Source organism: Microtus ochrogaster, chromosome 24 (genome assembly GCF_000317375.1).
Source record: "Microtus ochrogaster isolate Prairie Vole_2 chromosome 24, MicOch1.0, whole genome shotgun sequence".
Classification (NCBI taxonomy): domain Eukaryota; kingdom Metazoa; phylum Chordata; class Mammalia; order Rodentia; family Cricetidae; genus Microtus; species Microtus ochrogaster.
The window spans coordinates 36,792,567-36,817,542 of record NC_022024.1 but is presented as its reverse complement, the minus strand read 5'-3'; the positions used below and the strand labels follow the sequence as shown (position 1 = coordinate 36,817,542).

Here is a 24,976-nt window from a genome sequence, read left to right as displayed (position 1 = left end):
GAGGGAGGGAGGGAGGGAGGGAGGGAGGGAGGGAAAATGAGCAAATTATGGTAAGCAAACCAGTAAGCCCATTCCTCCATGGCTCCTACTTGAGTTCCTGCCCTGACATCCCTCAAGGATGAACTGGAGCTGGAACATGTAACTAAACAAACCCTTTCCCCCCCAAGTTGTTCTGGTCAGTGTTTAATCACAGCAGAAATCAAACCAGAGCAGTGGGGGTAACAACAGGGTCTTTGTATTGGCTACCATTCTATTGTTGTGATGAAACACCACGACCAAGGCAACTTGTGGAAGCGTTTGTTTGACTTCCAGTTCCAGAGAGCTAAGATGGAGAGCGAACATGCCATCAACTGGAAGACATGGTGGTAGGAGACGGGACAGGAAGCTGGGAGTTTACATATCAGCCATGAGCGTGAAGCAGAGGGAGCAAACTGGGAAGTGGCAAGAAATTTTTTGTCTCAAAGCCTGGCCCTGGTGACATGCTTCCTCCAGCAAGGCTGTGCCGCCTGAACCTCTCCAAACAGTGCCACCAACTGATTTTTAAGTGCTCAAATGCCCAGCTTTGGGAGACATATCTCTAGACAGACTGCCACTGTGTGCTGGAGGGGGCGTGTTTGCATTTGCTCTTTGGCAGGCTTCTGCTTGTGGTTCCATTCACCCTTCTTCCACCAAATACCCAGCCCAGCCCTGCCTTTACCGATTGCTCCACGGCCAAAGTGAAGGGTAGAAGAGAGGTCCCACTCTGGGGAAGGGCACTCATGAAAGAAAGTCTCCTTCACAGCCACTGAATCGCTGGCACTTAGTTGCAAAGTCAGTCAGTGATGACCAAAACACATGAGCAGGGATTTTCTGCTGTGCTCTAAGCTGAACTTTCTTACAGCAGTGACCATGGTTCTGTTTCCTCTTGTACATAAAACAGAGCAAAAACAAAAACTTTTCAGTGCTCTAAGTCTTCCACAAGAACACCCCAGCTCACTTGAAGAAAGAGACTGGCAGAGTAGCAAAGGCCTTCATCCCAGCTACTCTGGAGTGGAGGCACGGTTGAAAGTTCAAGGCCAGGCTGTGTAACTTAGCAAGAACTTAGATAGAGGTAGTGTACTTGCTCAGCACCCATGAGGCCCTGCACTCACTTCTAAAAAAACACAAAGAGAAGAAGAATGGCAAAGGAAGTGAAGCAGAAGCCAAGGAGCCACCCTGCCTGAGCTAGACCTCTTCTCATACGGAGGGTACTCTGAACACAGCCCCCAGCAGCCCAGAACAAGGAGCCCTATCAGTGGTCAGAGCCTTGCTGTTTCTGCTCATCTGATTCTCCCAGCTAGGAGAGGTGGGTCTCCCTAAAATGAGAATGAGAAGGGAAAGAGGAAACCCAGCCCCACACCCTTCCCAGTTGGGTCTTTACACAGAGAACTGAGAAAGATTTCTATAAGTGATGATTTTTTTTTTTTCTATCGAAGCCACAAGTTCGAGACGTTGGCATTGGGAAGACCCAGATAAGTCTGAGTGGGAGCACTCTTCAAGACCAAGCGGGCTTTTCCAGCCTGCTGATTTTCCAAAGCTATTGACATAGCTGGACTAATCCAGCCCAGCTGTGCAGAGTGTAAGCAAACAGGGCCTTTTATGAGGTTTGTCCCCATCCCAGCCATGTGCGTACAGGGTTTGGTCCAGCCTTTCTGTAGGGATGTCAGTGAAATGTCTGAAGCAAGCAGCTGGTGTGGGAGCCAATAATATTACCACCCTCAACTCCACCTGCAAGGTCCTGGTGCCTTAAACCCTTCGTGAGGGCTTTAGTCGGGATCTTTGTTCTGAGTGTCTCAATTTTTCTGGGTCTCGGATCTATCCTCTTAAGTTGGCTATCATAGTAGAGATCTTGATGAGTCTCTGGGTGTGAGGAGTGAGTAGACCCTAAAGCGTGCACAGGATGAATGTGAGCCGGGAGCACAGAGAGATGCCCTGAGACTGACTCTCTGCTTGCTGGAGAAGAAAGACAGAAGTTACTCCAGCACTGTTGGGCCTCCAGTTAAGAGCTGTCCCCTGCCCGACCTGATGGCAAGTGACCCTTTCCTACCCAAGGTCAGGCATGAGAAGGAACTCGTGCTTCAGTCTGCACAATAATCTCCTTAGAGAAGAAAACTGAGGCCCAAGACTGTGATCATGGCGCTCTTTCCAGTTCAAATCCTTTATCTCCACACACGGTGCTTTCATAGTTATTGTTAAAAAGATTTAAGGAAAGGCAGAGAACACTTTGGAAATAAGAAAGTGGAAGTGCAAGTTTAAAAAAACAAAGCTCGGAAGTAAGCCTTCACTCAAGGCTTAACAGGCTTTGATCTTTATAGGAATTTAATTCTCTAAGTCAATAGATTAATCCCTTTCCTTTTATAAATGGGTCAACTTCAGAAGTAACAAGATTTAGCTACCAACATAGTTAGGTAGACCAGTAATCTCAAACCTGCACCTGCATCAGCTGAGCATCCTGTTAAAATGTAGGACCTGAGCCCTCAATCTGGAGTGTAAATGAGATGTGTGATTGATGATCTACAGATTCTACAACTGCACATTTTGAAAAGCAAAGATCTAAGGCTAGAGATAACTCAGCCATGAAAATGCTCACCATGCAACAACAGGTCCTGAGTTCAAACCCCAGAATCCACATTTTAAGGGTTTGCAATCCTAGCACTGTAGAGGCAGAGGCAGGCAGCTAACTGGGGCTTGCTGGCCAGTCTGCTTATCCTAACTGAGGAGCTCCAGGTCAAGGAGAGACTGTCTCCAAAAACAAGGCAGACAGATAATGAGGAATGACATTCGAGGTTGACTTCTGACCTCTACAAGTTCATGCACTGACATATATGCTCACACCTTTACATGCAAATGGGGAGAAAGAAACGGACAGAGAGAGCAAGAGAGAAAGAGAGCTCTAGACCCCAGGCATTCCTGAGAATGGTCCTGCAGAGAGAGGCTATCAAAAATAGGAATATCTGAAATGATAAACAAGATGTGAGTGAGGAAACACAGCCCACCTACCGATTCTCAGGCCATCACCAGGCCATCCCCCCCACACCATGTTTTTGCAACTCTCCAACTCAGACCTGTTTTACCAGTGGGTACAATAAATTTCAGAAAGGAAGTGCTAATATTGAATCCACACCCCCGCAACACTTTACAGATGGGGGCCTCAGTTTCCTCTGTCCCTACGTTAGATAGAGATATCTTTGAGTGCACTCAGATGATGAGTGAGCTAAAGGATTTTGGTCCATTCAGAACCATCAGTTCCTCGAGTGTGAGCCTACTTTCTTGCTAAGATCTCCCACTCCCCGCCATCTTTCCATGTGTTGGGGACTCCACTCACAGTGCTGCCAGGGGTCTCCAAGTCCCAGTGGCTGAGACTGTCCTGTCTGGTGAGTGATTTAGGGGCTTTGGCCATTATCCCTTGGTCCATTATGCAGTCACTGAATATTCAGTCCAGAAACCTTTTGGCATGTCCCACATCTTCAAAATGAAACAGGGAGCCCATACTCATTTGCCTGATTTAAAGGCATCTAGAAGGGTTTTTTTTTCCCCTAATGGAGGGAATCACACCATCCATCTAAAATGAGGAAACCCCACACTAAGGAGCCAAGAGAAAGATGGAGACCTAAGTTGAAAGGGTTGACATATTAATGGTTTGTTTCTGCCCAGCCCTATTCCACTTGGAATTTAATTCAGAAGCGATGCCTCTCTGAAGCTTTGGAGCTAAGAGGAAATGGCTTTATCTTATGGGAGAACGGAGCCCCCGCCCCTCCTCCTCAGACACTGGTGTGATCTCACGTCCATTTCTTCAGCCTGTAGACAGTTATGGAGAGGCTGCTCTAGGCTGGGTCAGACCTGGGCTGGCTCATTCATCTGGCAGTTGAGAAAGCCTCTGCTTCCCTGGGTTTTTCTATTCATAGAGAGCCAGCTGCCATCAGGCAGCTTGTCTGAACGAGGAAGGGCTCAGAGGCAGGACAAGATGTCACACTTGGTCTGGCCAGTGGGCAATTCTCATGAACCTATCATCACAAGGCATCACCTATTCTCTAGACTCCAAGCCTTGAACCTGTAATTGTCCTATCTCAGAGGTAGCCAGGAGGACAAGACTACAGCCTCAAGTCCAGTAGGTAATTGCCTGTTCTAAAATTTATTTATATTGGAGATGTGTTGATGTAAAGATCCGCTAGGAGCTTCATGCCTCCATCCTAAGCCGTGGACACAACCTCAGCACAACCTAGGGACAATATGAAGTAGACAGCAAGCTGCCAACACTCAACCTACAGGCCTCAGCTGGATTCTTCATCTGTTCCCAGACCTTCCTGAATCCTACCCATTACTGCTACCTTCCTGCTAATCAGTATTCTGGGTGCCCTTTCCTGAGTGAAAACTGAATAGTATCAGCTCTGTCTGGTGCCTACCACCTGCAGGTTGCAGCCTGAGCCACTGAGTCAATTTTTTTTTGGTTTGGCTTCATGCCCTGTGCTCACCCACTCCATCATTTGTGCTCCTACCTAGCTATGATATTCATTCTGGGACTCTGGGGGTCCACACTGAGTGAGAGAGACCCTGAAAGAAATGGTCTGTGAGAGTGGAGCGATAGCTCAGTTGGTACAATGCTCACCACACATGCATAAGGACCTGATTCCAAGCATCATCGTAAAAAAAGCTAAACATGACGGCACACACAATGCTTGAGTTGAGGATGCAGAGACAGGAGGATCCTAATACTCACTGGCCAGCCAGTCTGGCCAAATTTGTGAGTTCCAGATTCACTGAGAGACCCTGTCTCAAAAAATAAGGTGGAGAGAGATTAAGGAAGATGCTTTCCATGTGCACACATGTGTGCAAACATGAACACACACATACACACATAAAATGACTTGTAATGGAAATGGTCAGACACACATGAACACAAAGTAGCCCCCGCACTATGCCTGCGCCCCTGCTCAGCTCCAGTTCAGACCCCGTCTGTGACCACGCCAGACTCACTTCCACATCCAGACCGCACGGGATTATTTTAAAGAAAGCTCAAGGCATTGTGTCCTTTCATCTGAAAACGCTTCAACATGTGTTCCTGAAAGAAGAAGAGAAGACTTCATTTTTGGAAACTCTAGGTTTGGGTAGGCAGGGAGGCGGGCAGCCAAAACAAAGTAACCAGATTTGTGGTTTGGTTTAAATGTGTACATTTTATAAACTCATATTTTTAGCATAAACCCCCTGAACATGCAGAGAACGCAGTGACTATGTGTCTACCCTCATTTAGAGAGAGAGCAGTAACAAAGTGAGGTCGTCACTGAGCTTAGATACTGGCTAGCCTCTCCCTCGCAGGATTTCCCCATGGTTGGCTCTGATGGTTCCCGAACCTTCTGAAGTTTTCATTTTTATGTCATTTCCTCATGGATACATCTGCCTGGAATGGCCCTTTCTTTATTAGGCAAACTGACTCTATCTGCAAAATCTAGTCCAAATACCACCTTGCTCGTTGTCTGTGATAACCTCTTCAATACTCCTTTCCTCTTGAAGCAGCCAGCCGGACTACACAACTGAGTTGAAATCAATCTTGTGTGACCCACTGCTCCATTCATCCCATGATTCTCTATAGAGTAGGGTCTGGGTCATCCCTATGACTCAGGGCCAATGTGAGAAACAGTTCAGTCCTCAAGCATGGATTTGGCTTCAGCATCAGCTGAACGATTGTTTAATTAGGTCTTAGGGTTCTGGTTCATGAGTCAGAAGTAGCAACAATGTGATGGGGCTCGTGGGAATTAAGTAGGGTGTGTCTACTATAAGGCTGCAGCAAAACACAGCTGGCCACCAGGAGAACGCAGAACAGATATGGCTTCTCGAATCAGACATCCTCTTAAAACGTTCATTAGCCGGAGACCTGTCTCACCCTTCAGCACAGGCCCTAGCCTCTGCCTGGGTCTCGGTTGTCTCTTACCTATGAAAGACACTAAAAGGTAGCCTCGGCATTTATAGTATAAGAGGTCATGCCCAAGTGGGCGGGAAACTTAAAGGCTACTTGCTGAAGGATTTCCTACATCAGCAGATTCTTGCCTAGCATATATGAAATCCCTGAATTGAGCCTCAACATGGCCAAATATTGAGCCAGGCATGTTACATGACTGGGAAAATGGATGCAGGAGGTGTCCAAGGCCAACCTGGCCTCAGTGGGACCCAGAGATCTTCTCTAAAAAAAAAAATAAATAAATAAAACTTTAAAACAGTGTCCATTAGCTGGAATGGATGGTAAGGTTAGGGTATTTGGGGTTGATTTTCAGGAAATGCCATTTCTGTTGCCCACAGAGAACTACGTGGGGTCCAAATCCAAACATGTGTGGTTCACATGCAGACTCGGATCCCACAACAATGGTGTGCTGGTGTGTACTTCATTCCTTTTACAGACAAAGCACCTGGGAGGTGTATTAGTTAGGGTTACTATTGCTGTGATGAAACATCCATGACCATGGAGACCCTTATTAAAAAAAAAAAAAAAACGTAACTGGGGCTGGCTTACATTCAGAGGGTTAATCCATTATCATATGAAGGGGAATTACTGTGGTGTGTAGGCAGACATGGTGCTGGAGAGGCAGCTGAGAGCCCCTCATCTGATCCACAGGCAGCAGGAAGAGAATGGCACACTGACCTGGCTTGAGCATTGGAAACCTCAAAGCCCACCTCCAGTGGCACACTTCCTCCAACAAAGCCACACCTCCTACATGCAACATGACCACCACTCCTAATAGTGCCACTCCCAGAGAGCCTAGAGGGGCCATTTTTATTCAAACCAACCAAAGAAGCTAAAAAACCTTCCCAAAGAGACTCCTGTGGGAAGATAGGGTGCATATGTGGTATAGTTAGACCATGGCTAAAGATAAAAAAAAATTTTAAACATAAATAAAAGGATAGGACAGGAAGAAGGTGAAAGGAGAGGAAAGAGCCGTGGGCAGCCCAGAAGTTTGGGGATTCCCGAGGCGGCCTATCTTCAGGAGCATGAAGGTGGTCTCCTGTATCCTGCCCCTTCAGGATCATTTGGCTCCTCCCAGACAAACTCTTCCACTGAGGATGTCCTCTGCATGTGAGCAACACCTAGAGAGTCCCTGAGGTGGTAAGGGTAATATCCTGGCAGCCTGAGCCTACTGTGAACCCTAAGCTCACACAGGTGAGAAAACAAGGAGAGCTTGTCTGCAGCCAGATGCTGCCAGCCTGTGGGTTTGCTTCTGGCCGTTGCATTGCTCAGGGGAACAGGAAATGTAAGAGAACGGAATGCTTGCTTGTCGGTAGGCATGATCAGTTTAATTATTCCAAATTTGCTCCCAGTGTTTTTCCAAGACACTAAAAGCAGTGGGAGGTAGGGTGAGACAGAGGTGGGATTATCAGAGCAGAGAGGCCACGGGCACTCAGCAAACACCTCCTCGGCCTTCCTGAGTGCCAACCCTGGACCTGGTTAGTGTTGGAATTAAGGAAGTCAGGGGAGGTGCCATGCCTATCTTAGGCATCCAGGTGCATGGCAGGACAAGTGACTGGAGATGTTTGTGATTGCTGTTTGTGATTGGATGTCAGAACACTGGCTATGAGGTTAAGTCTGAGGTGTCTGCTGGGCTTCTTGGGCCAGATCTGTACCTTAGGACAGTCTTCAGGTCTCAACCACAATCAATAACAGACATAGACTCCTCAGTTGTGGCTCCCCTTTCCCGCATGACTCTAACCAGAACAGTGTGTGATCATATGATGAGGGAGGGAGCTTAAGCAGCAGGGAAGGCCCTGATTTGAGCTCTTCCGCAACCCCGCCTTGCAGAGCTAGCCAGGCCCCACATAACTAGTTAAAACCCCCCTCCAAAGACCAACTTGGTACCCCCTCTTAAAGGTCCTGATGCCTCAACAAAAAGCTAGAGACCAGGCTTCCTCCATGAACCCTTGGAGACACACTCAAGCCATAGCAATGTTCAGCAAGGATGCAAACCTTCACATGCATAAATCTCCATTACCCAGAGTATAGAGGGAATGCCTTGGGTAGGAAGCTGCATAGACCATCCCCAAGCACCCACTGTAGAGTTCCAGCTTCAGCGTGAGGATGTCGTCGATAGAATGCTGGCCTTGGCTAAGCCTGTTGGACTCCGATCTTCCCAAGGGAACACCCTGCAAGAACACAGGGCCGCCCCACTTATTTTAGCTTATTTGGGTACTATTGAGTAAGGCCTTATCAGGGTGGAGAATCTCTTTTCAAAGATGGATCTGTCCCCTTTCTAACAGGATGTCAGGCCTCTTGCCATGGGGCAGTGCTGAACTCTGGAGTGTCTGGGGCCATGGGACCGGGAAAAGGGTCCCTGAGAAGCCATCCCCAAGGAAACTAAATAAAGCTATTGTTGTGAAGGGAAGAGAAAAAATAGCCTAGCCAACAAGATGTTTTCTGTCCTCTGTGACCTGTCTGTGCTTGGGGAGGGGCTGACTTGTGGCAAATGGGTGGAAATAGAAACAGCCCTTGGGATCCATAGACACAGTATGGAGGGGAAAGAACATGGCAGAAGAGATGAGCAGCCATGGGCCAGTGCTGAGTGGCTTGTTCTCCATCTATAGTGGTGAGGAAGGAGAGAAGCTAAGGCACATTGCACAAGTGATCCCTGGTTCTACTCCTGGCTGGAAAACCATCTTAGTCAGGGAGATGTCATTTTCATGGGCGGACTCTTTACATGATTCAGGACTTTCATTTCTGGAGATCAAATGACTTGCTACAGAAACCTATCACAATGTCTCTAAATTCTGCATATCTCTCCTTGAAAAGCGCCAAGTCTAGCCCCTTGGAGATGAAATATAGTTCAAAGGACGTGTGAGCAAAAGTGTTTAGTGGGATTTGGTTTGCAGTAGCAGGGAAGGAAGGGGAGAAGGAGATGGAGAGAGAGAACCATACACATCTTAGTTCATCCCCAGGAAAGTGGCTCAAGTATTGCAGGACAGATGTGGTGTGGGACAATGGTCTGTATTCAGTCACTTATATTTTAAATAAACGCTGATTAACCAGTAGCCAGGCAGGAAGTATAGATGGGACAACCAGACAGGAAGTAGAGGCAGGTCAATGAGAACAGGAGAATTCTGGGAAGAGGAAAGCTTGGTCTGCAGTCCTGACCCAGCCACAGAAGAAGCAAGATGTGACTGCCCCGCCAAATAAGGTACCAAGCCACGTGGCTAACATAGACAAGAACAATGGGCTAATATAAGTTATAAGAGTTAATAAGAAGCCTTAGCTAATGGACCAATCAGTTTATATCTAATGTAGACCTCTTTGTGATTTCTTTGGGACTTAACGATTGCGGGAACCAGACAGGTTAGAAACCTCAGACAACACAGATGCACATGGAATGTGGTGCAGCTATTGCAATGACTGTGTTAAGACTGTGCCTGTCACGATGGAAAGCATGTGCATGGTATAATATGCAGAGTTGTAAGAGTGGGCAGAGGTGTAGTTCAGTGGCAAGGCAGGCCCCTGGGCTCCATCTCCAGCATTGGAAAAGCAAGTGAGAAAGAGATACGTTTGAAAAAATAAATACAATGCCAACTATTTATATGCAACAAGTATGTAAAAAGACAGATGTGTGAGCAAGACTCAAAAGCACCTAGGCAGGTGAGATTGGCCATCTGAGCTAGAAAAGGCATGAATAACACATGCCAGAAAAATATATGCTGAGAAGATGGTGAAGTTCTTGCTGCATAAGCATGATAAACTGAGCTCAGATCCCTATCCTCCACATAAAATCCTGAGTGTAGCAGCAGGTACCTGTAGTCCCAGCACTGGGAAATGGAAGCATGATGTGGGATTCCCCTCTGTATGCTGTAAATACCATTGGTTAATAAAGAAACTGTTTTGGGCCTATAACAGAGCTATAGGGGAACAAAGCTAGGTGGGGAAAACTAAACTGAATGCTGGGAGGAAGAGGGCGGAGTCAGAGAGAAGCCATGTAGCCCTGCTGGAGCCAGATGGACTTTACCTGGTAAGCCACAGCCACGTGGCAATACACAGACTAATAGAAATGGGTTAAATTAATATGTAAGAGTTAGCCAATAAGAATATAGCGCTGCCTTTAGGTTATATCTTTCAAAGTCTGAATCCATCAATAGATTAACCATTGCTTAGGTCATAGCCCTTGCAATCTAACTGACTGACAATGCCCTCACAGACACATCAGAGAGAGCTGTGCTTTACTGATTCCTTTGGTGTCTCTCAATCCATTCAAGTTCACTACCAGTGCTAACCATCACAAAGTCTTAACACTGGAATTACCCAACTTGGAGCACCCAGACAGTGTTCCTCCTGGTGTGGTCATGATTCCCTTGGGTTATGATTTCATCTTGTTCCAGCCCAGATCAGCGGGCGTTGTGGAACCAGAGCCTCTAATCTCCTTTTCCATCACCCAGTTTTCCTGTACCTCTCCCTCTTCCTCCCAGAGTTAGTGCAAGTGCACACACACACACACACACACACACACACACATGTGTATGTGGTGCATGTGTGTATGAAATTGTAAAAGAATATGTTTTTAAAGCACAAAAGCTGGGCCAGGCAATGGTGGTGCACGCCTTTAATCCCAGCACTTGGTAGGCAGAGGCAGGTGGATCTCTGTGTGTTCGAGACCAGCCTGGTCTACAGAGCTAGTTCCAGGACAGGCTCCAAAGCCACAGAGAAACCCTGTCTCAAAAAAAAAAAAAAACAAAAAAAACAACAACAACAACAAAAAAGCAGAAAAGCTGAAGTTTAAAGAGGCACAATGTTAGAAATTATATGATGTTAAGGTTATGAATAGATGCAGGGGAAGAATAAACACAGAATCCACACACTGGTTCCCCTAGGGTGGGAGGGAACGGCTTACATCAAGGAAAGAATCATATCATGGTTTTCAATTGCTTGGGCAGTGTTTTGTTTCATCAACGTGATGGCCCAAAGCTGCTCTTGAAGTCTCTTTCAGATGGGAATTACTTTATAACTGTTAAACCAACAAATAATAACCACCAGAAATGTTCTCACCGCTTATTATCGGGTACAAAGAGTGGGAAATAAAATTGGATATGCACTGTGCTCTCAATTTCATAAAAACAGAACAAATAAAAAGCAACTATTGGGCTTTTTTTTTTTTTCTCAGACCAGCGGACGAGAAGTCTGGGACAACTGTTATTGCCCCTTTTTATACTTAATAAGTTATTGCAATTTATTTCCAAACTTTTCCACTGACTGAATATTGCTTTTGGTATCAAAATCAAATGTTACTTCCTTATTTAAAAAGACAAACTGGTTCACCTTGAGTACAGGAACATGGTAATATTTAGACTGAAATAGGGGGAAAATTATCCAAACTGAGCTTGGGAATTACCGAACTCACTTGAAGTCCTCAGCTCTCAGCTGGCAAAATTTTCTTATCTGTAAAATGCTTAAATAACAACAACAACAACAACAACAACAACAATAGTAATAATACTGAGTGCCTCCTCAGATTGCCTCAAGAGGCATTGTGGGAGATGATGAGATGATGTATACCTTGCTTTTTTTTTTCCTCTCTCATTCTTAGGACAAAATACTTGAAACAGACGCATAATGGAGGAAGGATTTATTGTGGTTCACCGTTTCCTATGGGTCAGTCCATCGTGGGGAGGGGGTGTTGCAATGGCTCCCAACATCGTGGAGAGGGAACAGAGTGGCACTGGAATAGTAAGGGGCCGGGGCAGGACGTAGTTCCCACGAGCAAGGGTGTTGTCCTCCAACAAGAACCCACCGCTGATGTTTTACCAGCTCCCAGCAGTGCCATCCTGCTTTGAGTCCGCCAAGGTCATCCATTGACCTCGATCAATGAGACCACCATCGATCATCCGTTAGGTCAAAGTCTCACGGTCTAGTCACCTCTGGAAACACACTCACAAACACACTCAGAAGTGTGCTCCATTCATCTCTTAGGTTTGTCTTAATGCAATCAAGTTTGCACCTGAGTTCGTTTGGTGGTTTTTGTGACCCACAGATGACCACTGAGCAAGATTGTGTAGTAGACACCCAAAGGGAAAAGATGAGCTCCCAGGGGACAAGTGCATTGCTGGGAACACCTCAGGACAGGGTGACAGACTATCTGTACAGCCTAGAGAAGGGGATGTGATGGCCCCTGTTGCGGGACAGCGTGATCCAAAAGGAAGAGACTGACATCATTGCTAAGTGGCAAGGAGAGATAACCTTTGACCTCAAGCAAACCAGAATAGACTCTTACAAACCAAGCAAACACTCTTCAGACGACATAGGAATGACATGAAAGGAACAAATCAAAGCGCAGATGTGAGCATTGGTTTCCTCTCGGTCTCTCCTCCCGGCACTCTTTATTTGTATCAAAGGGAGAGAGGACCACACCCCTCCAGAAAATGATGCTGACAGAACAGATTGAAGCACAGATTCTGTATTCAGCCTTGTGTTGGCATTAGAAATGTCTGCGAGACCGGCAATATAACAGGGCACCAGGCAGGCGAGGACAGTTGCCTGGAAAACAGTGCAATGCTCCGAAGAAGCCACCGTCGTGAGGCTACGTAGCACAGTGCCTATAGGACATAACTGATAAATGCTAGCAGCAGAGTGGCCTTGAACTCCTGCAGTGCCCGGAAGAAAGCTATGAGTTTTAAGGAGTCTTGCTAGGCACTGGAGTATTATGGGAGGCAGAAGTGTGCCAGGAAAATGAAGCTGCCATCCTCTGAACTCAAAGCTTTAGAATTCCCGACATGGGACTGAAGAGATGCCTCAGCGGTTAAGAGCATTGGCTGCTCTTCCGGAGGACCTGGATTCGATTCCCAGCATCTACAAGGCAACCCAGAAACATCTGTAACTACAGTTCTACAGGACCCAATGCTCTCTTCTGGCTTCTGTGGGCTCCAGGCACGCGTGCGGTACACATACATACATGTGGGCAAAGCACCCATGAACATAAACTAGGAAAGAATTCCTGTCGTTTTCATGACCATTCCATGTGTGAACACTGGTATCATCCCCATTTTGCCAATGAGGAAACAGACATGGATCCATGCCATGTTTTGCATGCAGCTGCACTAGGGTAAAGCCAGAATTTTATTATTTTTTATTACTAATTTTTTTTCGAGTCAGGGTTTCTCTGTGGCTCTGGAGCCTGTCCTAGAACTAGTTCTTGTAGAACAAGCTGTCCTCGAACTCAAAGAGATCCTCCTGCCTCTGCCTCCCAGGTGCTGGGATTAAAGGTGTGCACCATCACTGCCTGGCATGTCAGAATTTTAAATCAGTTGTCTGGAACACCTCTATCTCTACAGACTGTTGGGTGCTCCCAGGCAAGCTGGTTCTGAGAACCCAGGTGCACACAGGTGTTCTGGAGCACAGGTTGAACACCTGCAGAGCTTTCTGTGGGGATCCCTGACAACATTCTGTGAGTGAACCTTCCTACAGAACAGACAGCCCAGAGCAATGCTCTGAGAGTAATAATGAGTGATTTCCTCTTGTGTCTTTCAGCTCACGGCCCCGCACTTCCCCGTGGTGATCAAGCTGGGACATGCCCATGCTGGCATGGGAAAGGTAAGGTTTGAGAAGTGCTTTGCATGCAGTCAATATAACCACCTCTCCCCAGACTACCTGATGCCCCTTTCCCACTGGTACAGCCCTCAGGACTCCCCCAGACTGTCTGCTGCCCCTCCCCACTGGTGCAGACCCCTTGGACACCCGCAAACTACCTGCTGCCCCTCCTGCACTGATGTAGTTCCCCCAGGGCTCCCCCAAACTATCTGCTGCCCCTCCCCACTGGCACAGTCTCCGGAAGAGAGTATTAGAAGTAATCTACAATCCACCTCCCTCTGCTCCCAGATGACTCCCCAGAGCTTACACTGACTGTCTCTCTCCTCAGCCTGGGCTGTGAACATCACCTTCATTTGATAACTTACAGTTCTCCACGGTTATAACTTAAGAGACATGAAGGAAAAATGTTTGCTGACAATGACTCTTTTTGTGTCAAGTAGCTATTATCTTCTAGTGCTATAAGCTCCTGTCCTATTTGTCCCTTTATCACCTGCTGGGCTAGCACCAGTGCAAACAGGACTCCCAACAGGAGCCCTGGAGTCAGCAGGCTTCTGCCAAACTAAACAAAGTACTTTAAACAGTCACAGATGACATCCAGGGCAGCTGTGCTGGTCAGCCTCTCAGTTGCAAGTCTCAAAGCTAAACTTGGTTTTGGACCCCTGACTGAGGTCTCTCTTCTCAACGTCATACCCCCTGGGAGATAGCTTGGGTTCGTGTGCCTATCTCCCATGAGAGGAGAGAGAGATGGGTGGGCCCCAGACAAGAGGAAAATCCAATCCTAGGGTTGTGTGCAGTGGGAAGCTATAGCAAGATACCTCTTGGGCCTCAGCAAGAACTAAATGACCAAGGAGGGGAGGGGTCTTGCCTTGACCAGCTCAGACAGCTGTACAATTCTTCACTTTATATCTATATTCTTCTCTACCTGCCAGATTGCCCCCCGGATCCCTTCCTACCTGTGCTCTTCAAATTCAGGTGGCATAAGGAGAGAGTCAAAGGTTTAGGGTGAGGCAGGGTAGGGTGGGGCAAGTTCTAAACCAGCCCCTTCGGGCTCCTTCATCTGTTAGATGATGGTTCTAATGAACAGCCTCTAAAGTGAGTCTTTCTGTGCACATCAGCCTACTGTCCATGTGACAAAATGTGTAAGAAAATGAGCTTCTAGGAAGTTTGTCTGTCTGTCTGTCTGTCTGTCTGTCTGACTATTTCTGCCTGTTTCAGAGTTTTTGATTCATGACCACTTGGCCCTGTTTGGGGGGCCTATGCTGATACAGTTTACCACAGCACAGAGGGTGTGTTGACTCAAAACTGTTCTTGTCAAGGCAGCTAAAGGAATGAGAGTAACAAACCTACTGCCCTTCAAACCCTTTAGGCTATGAATTCATTGATGAGATCTGAGCCCTCCTGACCCAATCTTCCCTCCTGAGCCTCCGTTTCTAAATCGCTGCAGTGGGGACACACACTTAACACTTGAGTTTGGGGAGGGGGGTTAATATCCAAACCATGGACCTCTGTCCAGACTCCTTGGATGGAACATCCACAGGATAAAGAGAGGAATGTTTGCTTCTTTTCTCATTCCTGTATCTCAGGACCTGGGATAGGTGTAAATTTAAGGGCGGTAGGAAGGCAACCTTGGCGGTTGGAACTGAGGGACACCACAAGGTCACAGCAAGCAACAGAGGTTTATTTGGGGACCTGTCAGAGGCCGGCCTCTGACGGAGGAGCAGGAGGAGTGGGGGGTCAGGAAGGGCTTGCCTTTTATTACTTAGGGAGAGTGCTCTACTTGGTAACTGTGGTAGCTACAGCTACAGCATCTTGGCTGCTGCTGCTGACTTGTCCTGCTAGGTCTCTGGGAGAAGGCAGAGTAAATGTCTGAATGCTAATCATGGGGCCTGGTGGATGGGTGGATCCTCCTCTAGAAGCCTATCCCTTCTTTGCCCACTCCTTCACCCACCATCTGGGTGGAAAGCGCCCTCCCCATGGTTCCCAATGCCTTCATGCTAATCCATGCTAATTCTTCTGTCCTGAACCGATGTCTTTACATCACTTAAGCTTTCTGAGCATCCCTTCTTATCCCCAGACTTTTTCCCTAGTGGCCTCTGATTCAGGTTCTTCTCCTGGCTTTCTTCCTCAGTTTCAATGATTCTGTCTCCAGTGTCTTTAAAGGACAAACTCTCCTGCGCCATCCCTGACCATGGCCGCGCCATAAGCACTCCCTCAGCTTCGGCTGTCATCCTCATGTCAATACCTCCTGAGTCATATTTCCTGTATCTCCAATTACCTCCTGTCTTTTGTTACCTTGTCTCCATGGTAACATCCCAAACAATGTCCATTGTCTCCGCCTCCCCTCCCCCATTCTTATTCCTCCTCTCCTGTGACTTCCATATCTGGAGCAGAAACCTGTCATTCCGTTATCTCAAAACGGAAACCAAAGGGTGAGGGTAGCTCAGAGGTAGAGTGCTTGACTAGCACATCCCAGCCCCGGGGTGATCTTCCCTCTCCAACACAAACAACTCAGAAACATGAATCATCTCCACCTTCTCCATGTCCAAAGAGCCACCAAGTTCTTGTCACCTGAGCCTGTTTCTCTCGTGGCCCCTTGCCATCTGTCCACCATCACCATCTTGAACGACTCTGGTAAAGTCAGAGGGTTCCCAAGGACTTAATTGTATCACTAAAGCTTAAAATAAGCACCAAGTGGAAATAAGGAAATGCCTAGAGAGTTGAATGTCATGCGTCAATAAGAGGGATGTCCCCAAGGTCAAGAAGTCAGTCTCCAAACTGAGAAGGTGACATAGACCAAAGTAAACATGGGTTTTCAAGAATGCTGACACGGAGGAAAGGGGGCTCTTCCCCATAGATGTAAAATGAGAAAAGTTGCAAAGAACACTCTGGGAAAGCTGACTGAGCAGATGATGTCATGTCCATGCCGAGAGGGTAAAGAACACAACACGTAGCTCCTTTAGTCTTTGTACCTTTTCATAAGAAGAGAGATGGGTGGCTGGAGACCAGCAGGAAAAGCATGCCCTGAAGACGCCTAGTAAGGAGGTATCAATGACCCTGGTGTTTTGCAAAGCCCATTCAGGACCCAATGGGTGCAATCATTGACCCACCCTCAAGCACATGTACTCATGTGGTACACCACAGACCTCTGCCTGTTCTACACTGGGAGTCAGACAACCAATAGGACCCAGTCCCTGTCCTCAAAACATTGTGGAAACCATCTCATATGTAAGTAAGGAATAAGTCATGTGTGATGACACCTATAGTTCAAGTACTCAGGAGGCTAAGGTAGTAGAGTCGTGAGTGCAAGACTTTCCTGATCTGCCCAATGAGAGCCTATCTCAATAGTAAATAAATAGAGAATATTTATACATGGGGTATGATGGGAGACTATGGAAAGATTGCAGAGCTTAAAGAAGAACTCAATCCCACCTAGCATATGGAGTCTCCTGCCACAGCGGATTCTCTCAGGCAGGGGCTAGCTGAAAGAACCCTTTTTAACACAATATGGAAATGTTCTGAGTAGAGCACAACATGATCATAAAAATTCAAGAAGTGGATTAATTCATTCATGACATCAGAGCCCTCCCGAGCCATTCACCTCCCAAACCACATGGGAAAGACGTCTGAATGAGTTGACGCTTGATGTCAAAAGTCAAGTAAATAATGGTCAGTGGTGGTGATGAGTAAGACTGTGCCACTGAGAAGAACACAATCAAGCTGCCAAGATGGCATGGGAAAGCTGTATAAGGCTGGTGGACCTGGGAGGTCAAAAATCCCAATAAACCAGAAATAAACAAGATAGAGATGGGCTAACTCCCTTGCATTAAAACAAAGAACATGTGTTCTTCCATGGGGCAAAGAAATCAAAATCTAGTGAAATACTGAATTTGGGGGTGCTTAGACAAGCAGGGTAAAATCATGGGTGTGCTGGCTAGTTTTTGTTTTGTGGGTTTGGGTTCTTTATTTGTCAGCTTGACACACCTAAAGTCATTTGGGAAGAAGAAGCCTTAACATGTTGTAAGGAGAGGGCTGCTTGTCCGTCCCCACCACCCGGCTAGCTTAGCCCAGAAATAACCACACAGAAACTGTATTAATTAAATCACTGCTTCGCCCATTAGCTCTAACTTCTTATTGGCTGACTCTTACATATTAGTTTTACCCATTTCTATTAATTTGTATATCACCACGAGGTTGTGGCCTACCAGCAAAGTCTCAGCACATCTATCTTCAGCCACGGGTCCATAGCGTCTCTCTGATTCCACCCTTCTTTATCCCAGCATTCAGTTCTGTCTTCCCTGCCTACCTAGGTTCTGCCCTATCAACAGGCCCAAAACAGTTTCTTTATTAACCAATGAAAGAAACACAAAGACAGAAGGACCTCCTACACCAAATTATTGCCTCCATCAGATAGCCTATAGATAAGTCCAAGGGGGCATCATCTTGATTATGATCTGTGTGGGCAGTGCCATCCCTTGGCAGGTGGGTGGTAAAAGAAAGTAAACTAAGCAAGCAGTGGGGAGAAAGCCAGTAAGCAGCATTCCTTAGTAGTCTCTGCCTCCTGGTTCCAGCCCTGACTTCCCTCTGTGATGGACTGTGACTGAGACATGTAGGCCAAAAATCCTTTTCCTCCCAAAATTCCTATTGGGCATGGTGTTTATCACATCAACAGAAAGAGAACTAGGATGGGGTGGGGTACACTGTGGGCTTTCCATAAGTCAGAGGAAATAAGCAGCTGAGGGTCTACTTCCCAAAGGACACTGGGCCAATTCTAGAAACAATGTTAGTTGTTACAGTTGGGAGAACATAGGTCCTTCTGGATCCTACCAGGAGGAAGCCAGGGCACTGATAAACACCCCACACGGCACAAGATAGCCTCCCACCTCAAAGAACTACACAGCCCCGAACATCAGCAGTGTCAAATGGAAGGAAAAATCGTTTCATTTGGGTAAAAATGATTTTGTTTCCCCTGTTGAAAATTTTACAAGCCTGGAACCCAGGTGGTGCTGTGGTGATTGTAGAGTCTGACATGTTTCAAAGTCTAGAGGAGATTCTGTGTCAGTCGATCTGTGACTGTGGAGTCAGCTAAGTACAGACCAGAAATGAATATAGATCAGGCCAGCCTGGTCTACAGAGCAAGTTTCAGGACAGCCCAGGGCTACACAGAGAAAAACCCTAGGGCAGCCTGGTCTACAGAGCAAGTTTCAGGACAACCAGGGCTACACAGAGAAACCCTGTCTTGAAAAAAAACCGAAAGGAAAAAAAATGCCTCTGTACTAAAAATGTCTATTTTTTGTTCCATTGTTTACTAAATGTGTGGCAAGTGTGTATAGGTGCTACATATTGTAGATATACAGAAGGTGCAGCTACTGTGTCATTTTATATAAGGGATGTGAGCATTCACAGATGCAGATTTTTATAGTCTTTACATTATTACGTTTTCAATGTTTTCCTCTTTGGAAGCAGCACATCATAGCAGCTAAGGATCTTCATTTGAGCCTAGATTCTACTGCTTGTGAGTTGAGATGCTGTAAGTTACCTTATTTAGCCTTCCCCACCATAGTTCCTTTCTCTGTAAAGTGAAAATAATGTCACATGCTGAGTGTAAGGATTAGGAGAAACTCTGAAGTTGAATCTCAGTGCATGAACAAGGGAGCACTTAGTGGATAGTAGCTGTCCATAAAATGAAGGATTCCTGACCTGTTCTGAGGACCCCAAACCCAATTGAAGTTAACAGGAGAGAGATGACTGAACAGCTCCAGAGACTACAAGTTCTTATCCCTTGGCTGCAAGTTCAGGATGAGTGCCAAGTTGCCAAAACCATCAGCAAATGCCAAATATGCATGGGTTACACTCACTCTATTATCTGTTGAGAAAATGAAATATATAACCATCAGAGTAGCTAACAACAAAACAATTGATAACACCAAGTGTTGGCAAGGACACAGAACCTCTTGTCTACAAAGTCGAAGACAAAGGAGTTCTTTGGGTGTATCGAGTTCTAAATGCATCATATACAAACCCAAGCAGTTTATGGTAGCTTTGATGTTAATTTTCCAAAACTCATCTGTCAGCAGTAGACAAAAATCACAGTGTGTTCATGCAAGCAGAATGTTTCGGCAATACCAGCAAGCTAAACTACATATAGAGCATACATGAACCTCATGCACACACCACTGACAGAACTAAGTCAGAAACCAAGGTGGGCTGATTTAGATAATTTCACTCACGTGAAGTTGAAAGCCTTCAGGGAGCTATAGGTTCCCTGGGATAGTTTTAGGTGATAAAACGTCCAGGAAACCCAAAAAAAAGGCAGATCTGGAGATTGGTAGTTGAATCTTTACCCAACCTGCACAAGGCCCCAGTTCATCTCCAACATTGCAAACAAACAAGTCAGGGTAGAAGTTACCTTCAGGGTGGAAGACAAGTGCTATCTGAGCTGAGGTAGAAGTGGGCACCATTCTTGACTTGGTTGATCCTACAGGGATGTTTGTTTTGTAACTACTCACAGAACTGCCGTTTCTGTTGTGTGTCCTTTTCCATAGTTATGGTACATTTTGGAATAAGGTCTTACAATGTAACCAGCTTGGAGGATAGAGACATAAACCATGATCTCCAGAGTGAAGGATGAGCGCCCAGCTAGAATATTGACAGGTTGGTCAGTAATGAACAACTCATGAAAGGAAGAGCTGTCTAGTCTAGGAGGACTAGGGGCACTGTAAGCAGCACTCTCTAAAGCATCGGGCATGGACAAGGACATTTAGACCTGGAGGACGCTATATTCATCTAGTAGGCAAGGCAGAGAACAGGCACCGTCAGGCTTCAAGGAGCAACTTTGTAGCAATCAGAAGGCTGAGGCAAACACCAGGGACAGTCAGGCTTCAAGGAGCAACTTTGTAGCAATCAGAAGGCTGAAGTAGAGAACACAGTCAGGCTTCAAAGAGCAACTTTGTAGCAATCAGAAGGCTGAGGCAGAGACCAAGGTCAGTCCAGCTTTAAGGAGCAACTTTGTAGCAATATCAGAAAACTAGAAAGCCCTCCCTCTTCAACAGAAGGTTCTTACCATTACCCAGGCCTTGTCTTAACCTCAGACACTGGACCCCTAAGATTGAGACTAATATGTAGGTGCAAAGAGTTTGAAAATAGTTTCTGTGTCTCACAGGTAACTCCCAGTGTAGATACCATAATCCCAAATATGAGGGTTCAAGACTATAATTTCCAAACCCAGGATACTGAAGCAGGAGGGTCGCTACAAGTTAGAGACTACATAGTTTAGCCTACTGCATACCTAGCTGGTCTGTTTAGTGGGACATTTCTCAAAAAAACAGACAAAAAATGGCCCTATATTGTTCACTGATGAATTTCTATAGTTTTAATCAATTGAAAAGAATAGCACAATGTATCACATCCATGATGGCTCATATTCCTTGTCAGCTTGGTGAGATTTAGAATTGTCATGGAAAATACAGCTCTAGATGTGTCTGTGAGGGGGGTCTCCAGAAAGGTTTATCTAGAGATCTAGAGGCAGAGACTCGCCCCTGGGAGTGAGTGCACCTTCCCTTGGGCTGGGGTCCCACACTGAATAAAAAGCAGGAAGTCAATTAAACAGTCAATTAAGCAGCCATTTCTCTCCACCTCCTGACTGTGACCAGCTGTGTCAAGCTCCTGAGACCGTGACCTCCCTGCTGTGAGCCAGCGTCAGCCCTTCTCTGCTGGTGTAGATTATGTCTGTCATTTTGCCACAGCAATGAGAACATTAACTATTACACCATCAGCATTGGAAAACAAGTTCAAGGCATCAATTGGGAGAGGCTAAGGCAGATGGGTGGGTTGAGCTCAGGAATTAGAGGCGAGCCTAGGGAACATAGTGAGACTTTTTTTTTTTCCCCTCAACAAAGCAAGAGTAGAGTCTAAGTCCCAAAGGTGGCATGGGGGAATACACGTGGAGTATTTCACAAGGTTCTGGCCTGAATCCGGAGTTCCCATGCACTGGTTACATATACTTCAATTTCCACTCCTCTAACACAGAGACAGTAAAGTCCCACCTTGGATTGTAATGACACCAGAATAGATATATCAATCTGTATTCATTTTATGTATTATTTATGGAGGGTGGCAGATAAAGCTGGTATACACTTACTGCAAGAGAGCTTCAACGTCCATAGCAAATATGAACTATTATTTTGATTAAGCACTTACTGAGCTGAAACAGGCAGTTGCTCATAACAAACAAAAGGGAAGGAATTTAATTAAATTCTGGGTAAAATACAGGCAGCAGCTTCCAGCACAAGGAGCTAGTTCTACCCTAGCCTTGCCTTAAATTTTACTTTCCCAGTTTCTCCCTGTCTGAGCTTGAATTCTGGCACTCCTCTCAGAAAACAAGAACCTGAGGCTCAGAGAGGAGCAACACCTTGCTCAGGCCACACAGCAATAGAATATCCCCCAAAGTGAGAAGAAATGAAAGTTGAGATATTTGGCCCCATTCATACTTTTGAGACAGATATGTAGTCATTGTGATAGCAATGCAATGCAATGCAGAAGTCTCCTTTATCCAGGAATGATATGTCCTATCACCCACAATGGAGACCTGAAATCACAAAAGTACCAACCCTATGTCTACAGTTTTTATGGCTTCCCTTTGACATATGCAAATTGATAATACTCTTGTGTATTTCATGGTCATCATAAAGTAGAATGAGGTTCACTTGACCCCCAAGCATGGTAGTACCCAACCTAGTGGTCCTCAACCTTCCTAATGCCATGACCCTTTAATACAGTTGCCCATGTTGTGGTGACCCCCAACCATGAAGTTATTTTCATTGCTACTTCATCACTGTAACTTTGCGATTTTCCGGTGGTCTTAGGTAACCCCTGTGAAAGGATTGGCCAACCCCAAAGGGGTGGGAACCCACAGGTTGAGAACCATCAGCCCAAGTCGTAGTTCTCACAACTGAGAACTGCTGAATGACTCACGGGAAGGTAGCATATACTGCGTGGAATGCCACAGAAGGATGGCTCACACCAGAAGCAGCTGGGAGGAGGCTGGGACACAGTTTTGTCATTTCCCTCGGAATGGCATGTGACAAAAACTTAGGAATTATTTATTCCTGAAATTTTCCATTTGATATTTTCAAATTTCACAAATAGCTGTGGGAAGCAAAACTATGGGTAAGGAAAGACTATCATAATCACAATAATGATAATAAAAAATCTAATGTCATATTGATTTTATTCTGTCCAAGAACTAGTCTAAGTGATAGACATTAAACAATTAGACAGACAGACAGACAGACAGACAGATGGGTTTTGTATTCATTTATTGACTATTTTCTGTAAGGAAGGTACTATCGAGACTAACATTTTACAGATGGGGAAATTGAGGCATGGGCAGTCTGGCTGAGCTCAGGAGTGGAGGGTGTGGCCACTGAGGTGGTAACAGACTATAGGGAACTAGAAGACCTAACTCTTCCCTTGCATGCGCAGTGCTGCTGCTATTAAAGGAGCCCCAAGCAGTGAGTGACAGGCTAACGCGCTTTGCAGCTGTTCTGTGTGTTCCGAACAGGCAGGTGTCTGTCCCCTGTGCAGTGCCTGCAGCAACCCCAGCATCTCACACACTCCCACTTGCCCCAGTTCGTTGCCGTCATCAGCTCTGAGCAACCTGGACTCAGATCCCTTCCCTTCGGTGAGCCTTCCCAGCATGGTTGCTCTAAAGATGGGAGGAGGTGGGCTTAGAACTCCATGCTGGAGAGGGAGGAACTGGGTCCAGGGGAGCAGTTAAGGAATCCAAAGATTCTTCTCCCACCGGGAGTCTGCCAGAAAGGAGAACCATGACCTCTGGTCATCAGAAGTCTGTAAGGCTAAGTGACACCCCATGCAGAAGACCAGAGCCCTGCTTCCATGAATGAGGAGAATCCATGGAGGATTTATACACATATGTATCTCATGCATGACCACGTGTACAACCTATAGACTCTTACTTTTATTTCTGCCTTTAGATACTAAAATACTACCCTTCTTTTTTTTTTCTTTTTCTTTTTTTTTTTGATTTTCTAGACAGGGTTTCTCTGTAGCTTTTTGGTTCCTGTCCTGGAACTAGCTCTTGTAGACCAGGCTGGCCTCGAACTCACAGAGATCCGCCTGCCTCTGCCTCCCGAGTGCTGGGATTAAAGGTGTGCACCACCACCACCGCCCGGCAAAATACTACCCTTCTAAACTCTCAGACCCAGACGGGACAGGGACAGGATTCTAATGCTCTGTCAGCCTGGTATGTGTCATGTTGAAGACAAATTCATCTAGATCAGGAGGGAGCTCATTTTCCAACCTAGGATTCAAGGCTTCAGTCTTCCTCTGTGGCATCTTATCTTCCACTTCCCACATTCTTGCATCATCTATGGTTCACTGGAAAGAGCTTCAGCCTAGATTCAAGAAACCCTGATTGTCCTGCTGACCCCTGCATCACCAGGGCCAGCACTGTTCCTGTGGGCCAATTATTTAAACATAAATGCCGTTTCCTTGTATGTGCATGCGCCTTGATTTCACTTACCCGTCACTTGAAGAGCTGATAAGGCCAAAAACATCAAAAGCAGAAAATGGCATGTGGAGAGGAAGGCTGAGGAGGGACATGGCTTTCAGACTCCAGTATTCCTGGTGGTGAGCTTGCCTCTGCCATTTGCTATCTCTGGGAACTTAAGAAAATGTCTTAACTTCCCAGGACTTCGATCTCACTGAGATAGTGCAGAGCAGATTTTGGTGGTGAGCAAAAGAGGAGAGAGAGCGCGCATTAACTTATCTGTGTGCCAGGATGCATTCTTTGAGCCTCCAAACCTTCCTGGGAATTAGATCTAAGCCCTGATGTGTACAGGTTCCCAGGGTTCCCAAGGTTCATCTTACTGAGGTCACAGGTTAGCAGCAGAGAAGAGTCGGGACACTGAAGCAGATAAAATTTCCCTCTTTCGTTTCTGTTATCCTGACAGTGTCTGCCAGCATATCTGGACACTGTGTATAATAAAAGTCAGCAGGAGCCTTTCTCTCTGGGGCCCTCAGGAAGAGGAGTTCCACATGAACACCGGCTCCCACCCTCCCCCCACCATTAGACAGTCATAGACACTAGAGAGACTGTAGAATGCGGGGCCAGAGAGGTAGCTCTCTTGGCAAAGCATTGGCCTTACACACATGAGGATCAAGAATCTGTGCTTTTGTTTTTAAATCCAGGTATGGTGGCATACACTTGTCATCCCAGTTTAGGGAGACAGAGGCAGGCAGCTCCCTGTGGCTCCCTGACCTAAGTCTAGTTGAATCTTGCTTCCAGACCATCGAGAGACCCTATCTCAGAAGACAAGGTGGAAGTTTCTAAGGCTGACCTCTGGCTCCACACACATAAATGCATGTCCCTAACATTTTACAGATGGGGAAATTGAGGCATGG

The 24,976-nt window shown here is 46.2% G+C and overlaps 1 protein-coding gene across 2 annotated transcripts in view; it reads left to right on the top strand.

Moving 5' to 3' along the window:
- The window catches only part of Syn3 (synapsin III), a 391,824-nt gene that overhangs the window by 310,446 nt on the left and 56,402 nt on the right, over positions 1–24,976 (top strand). For both annotated transcript variants that reach the window (XR_003377952.1, XM_026784484.1), the window contains exon 7: positions 13,496–13,558. Coding sequence is in view for 1 of the 2 variants with exons in the window: in XM_026784484.1 (XP_026640285.1) it covers positions 13,496–13,558 (63 nt within the window). In the remaining variant the exon portion in view is untranslated. The remainder of the gene's footprint in view (positions 1–13,495; positions 13,559–24,976) is intronic.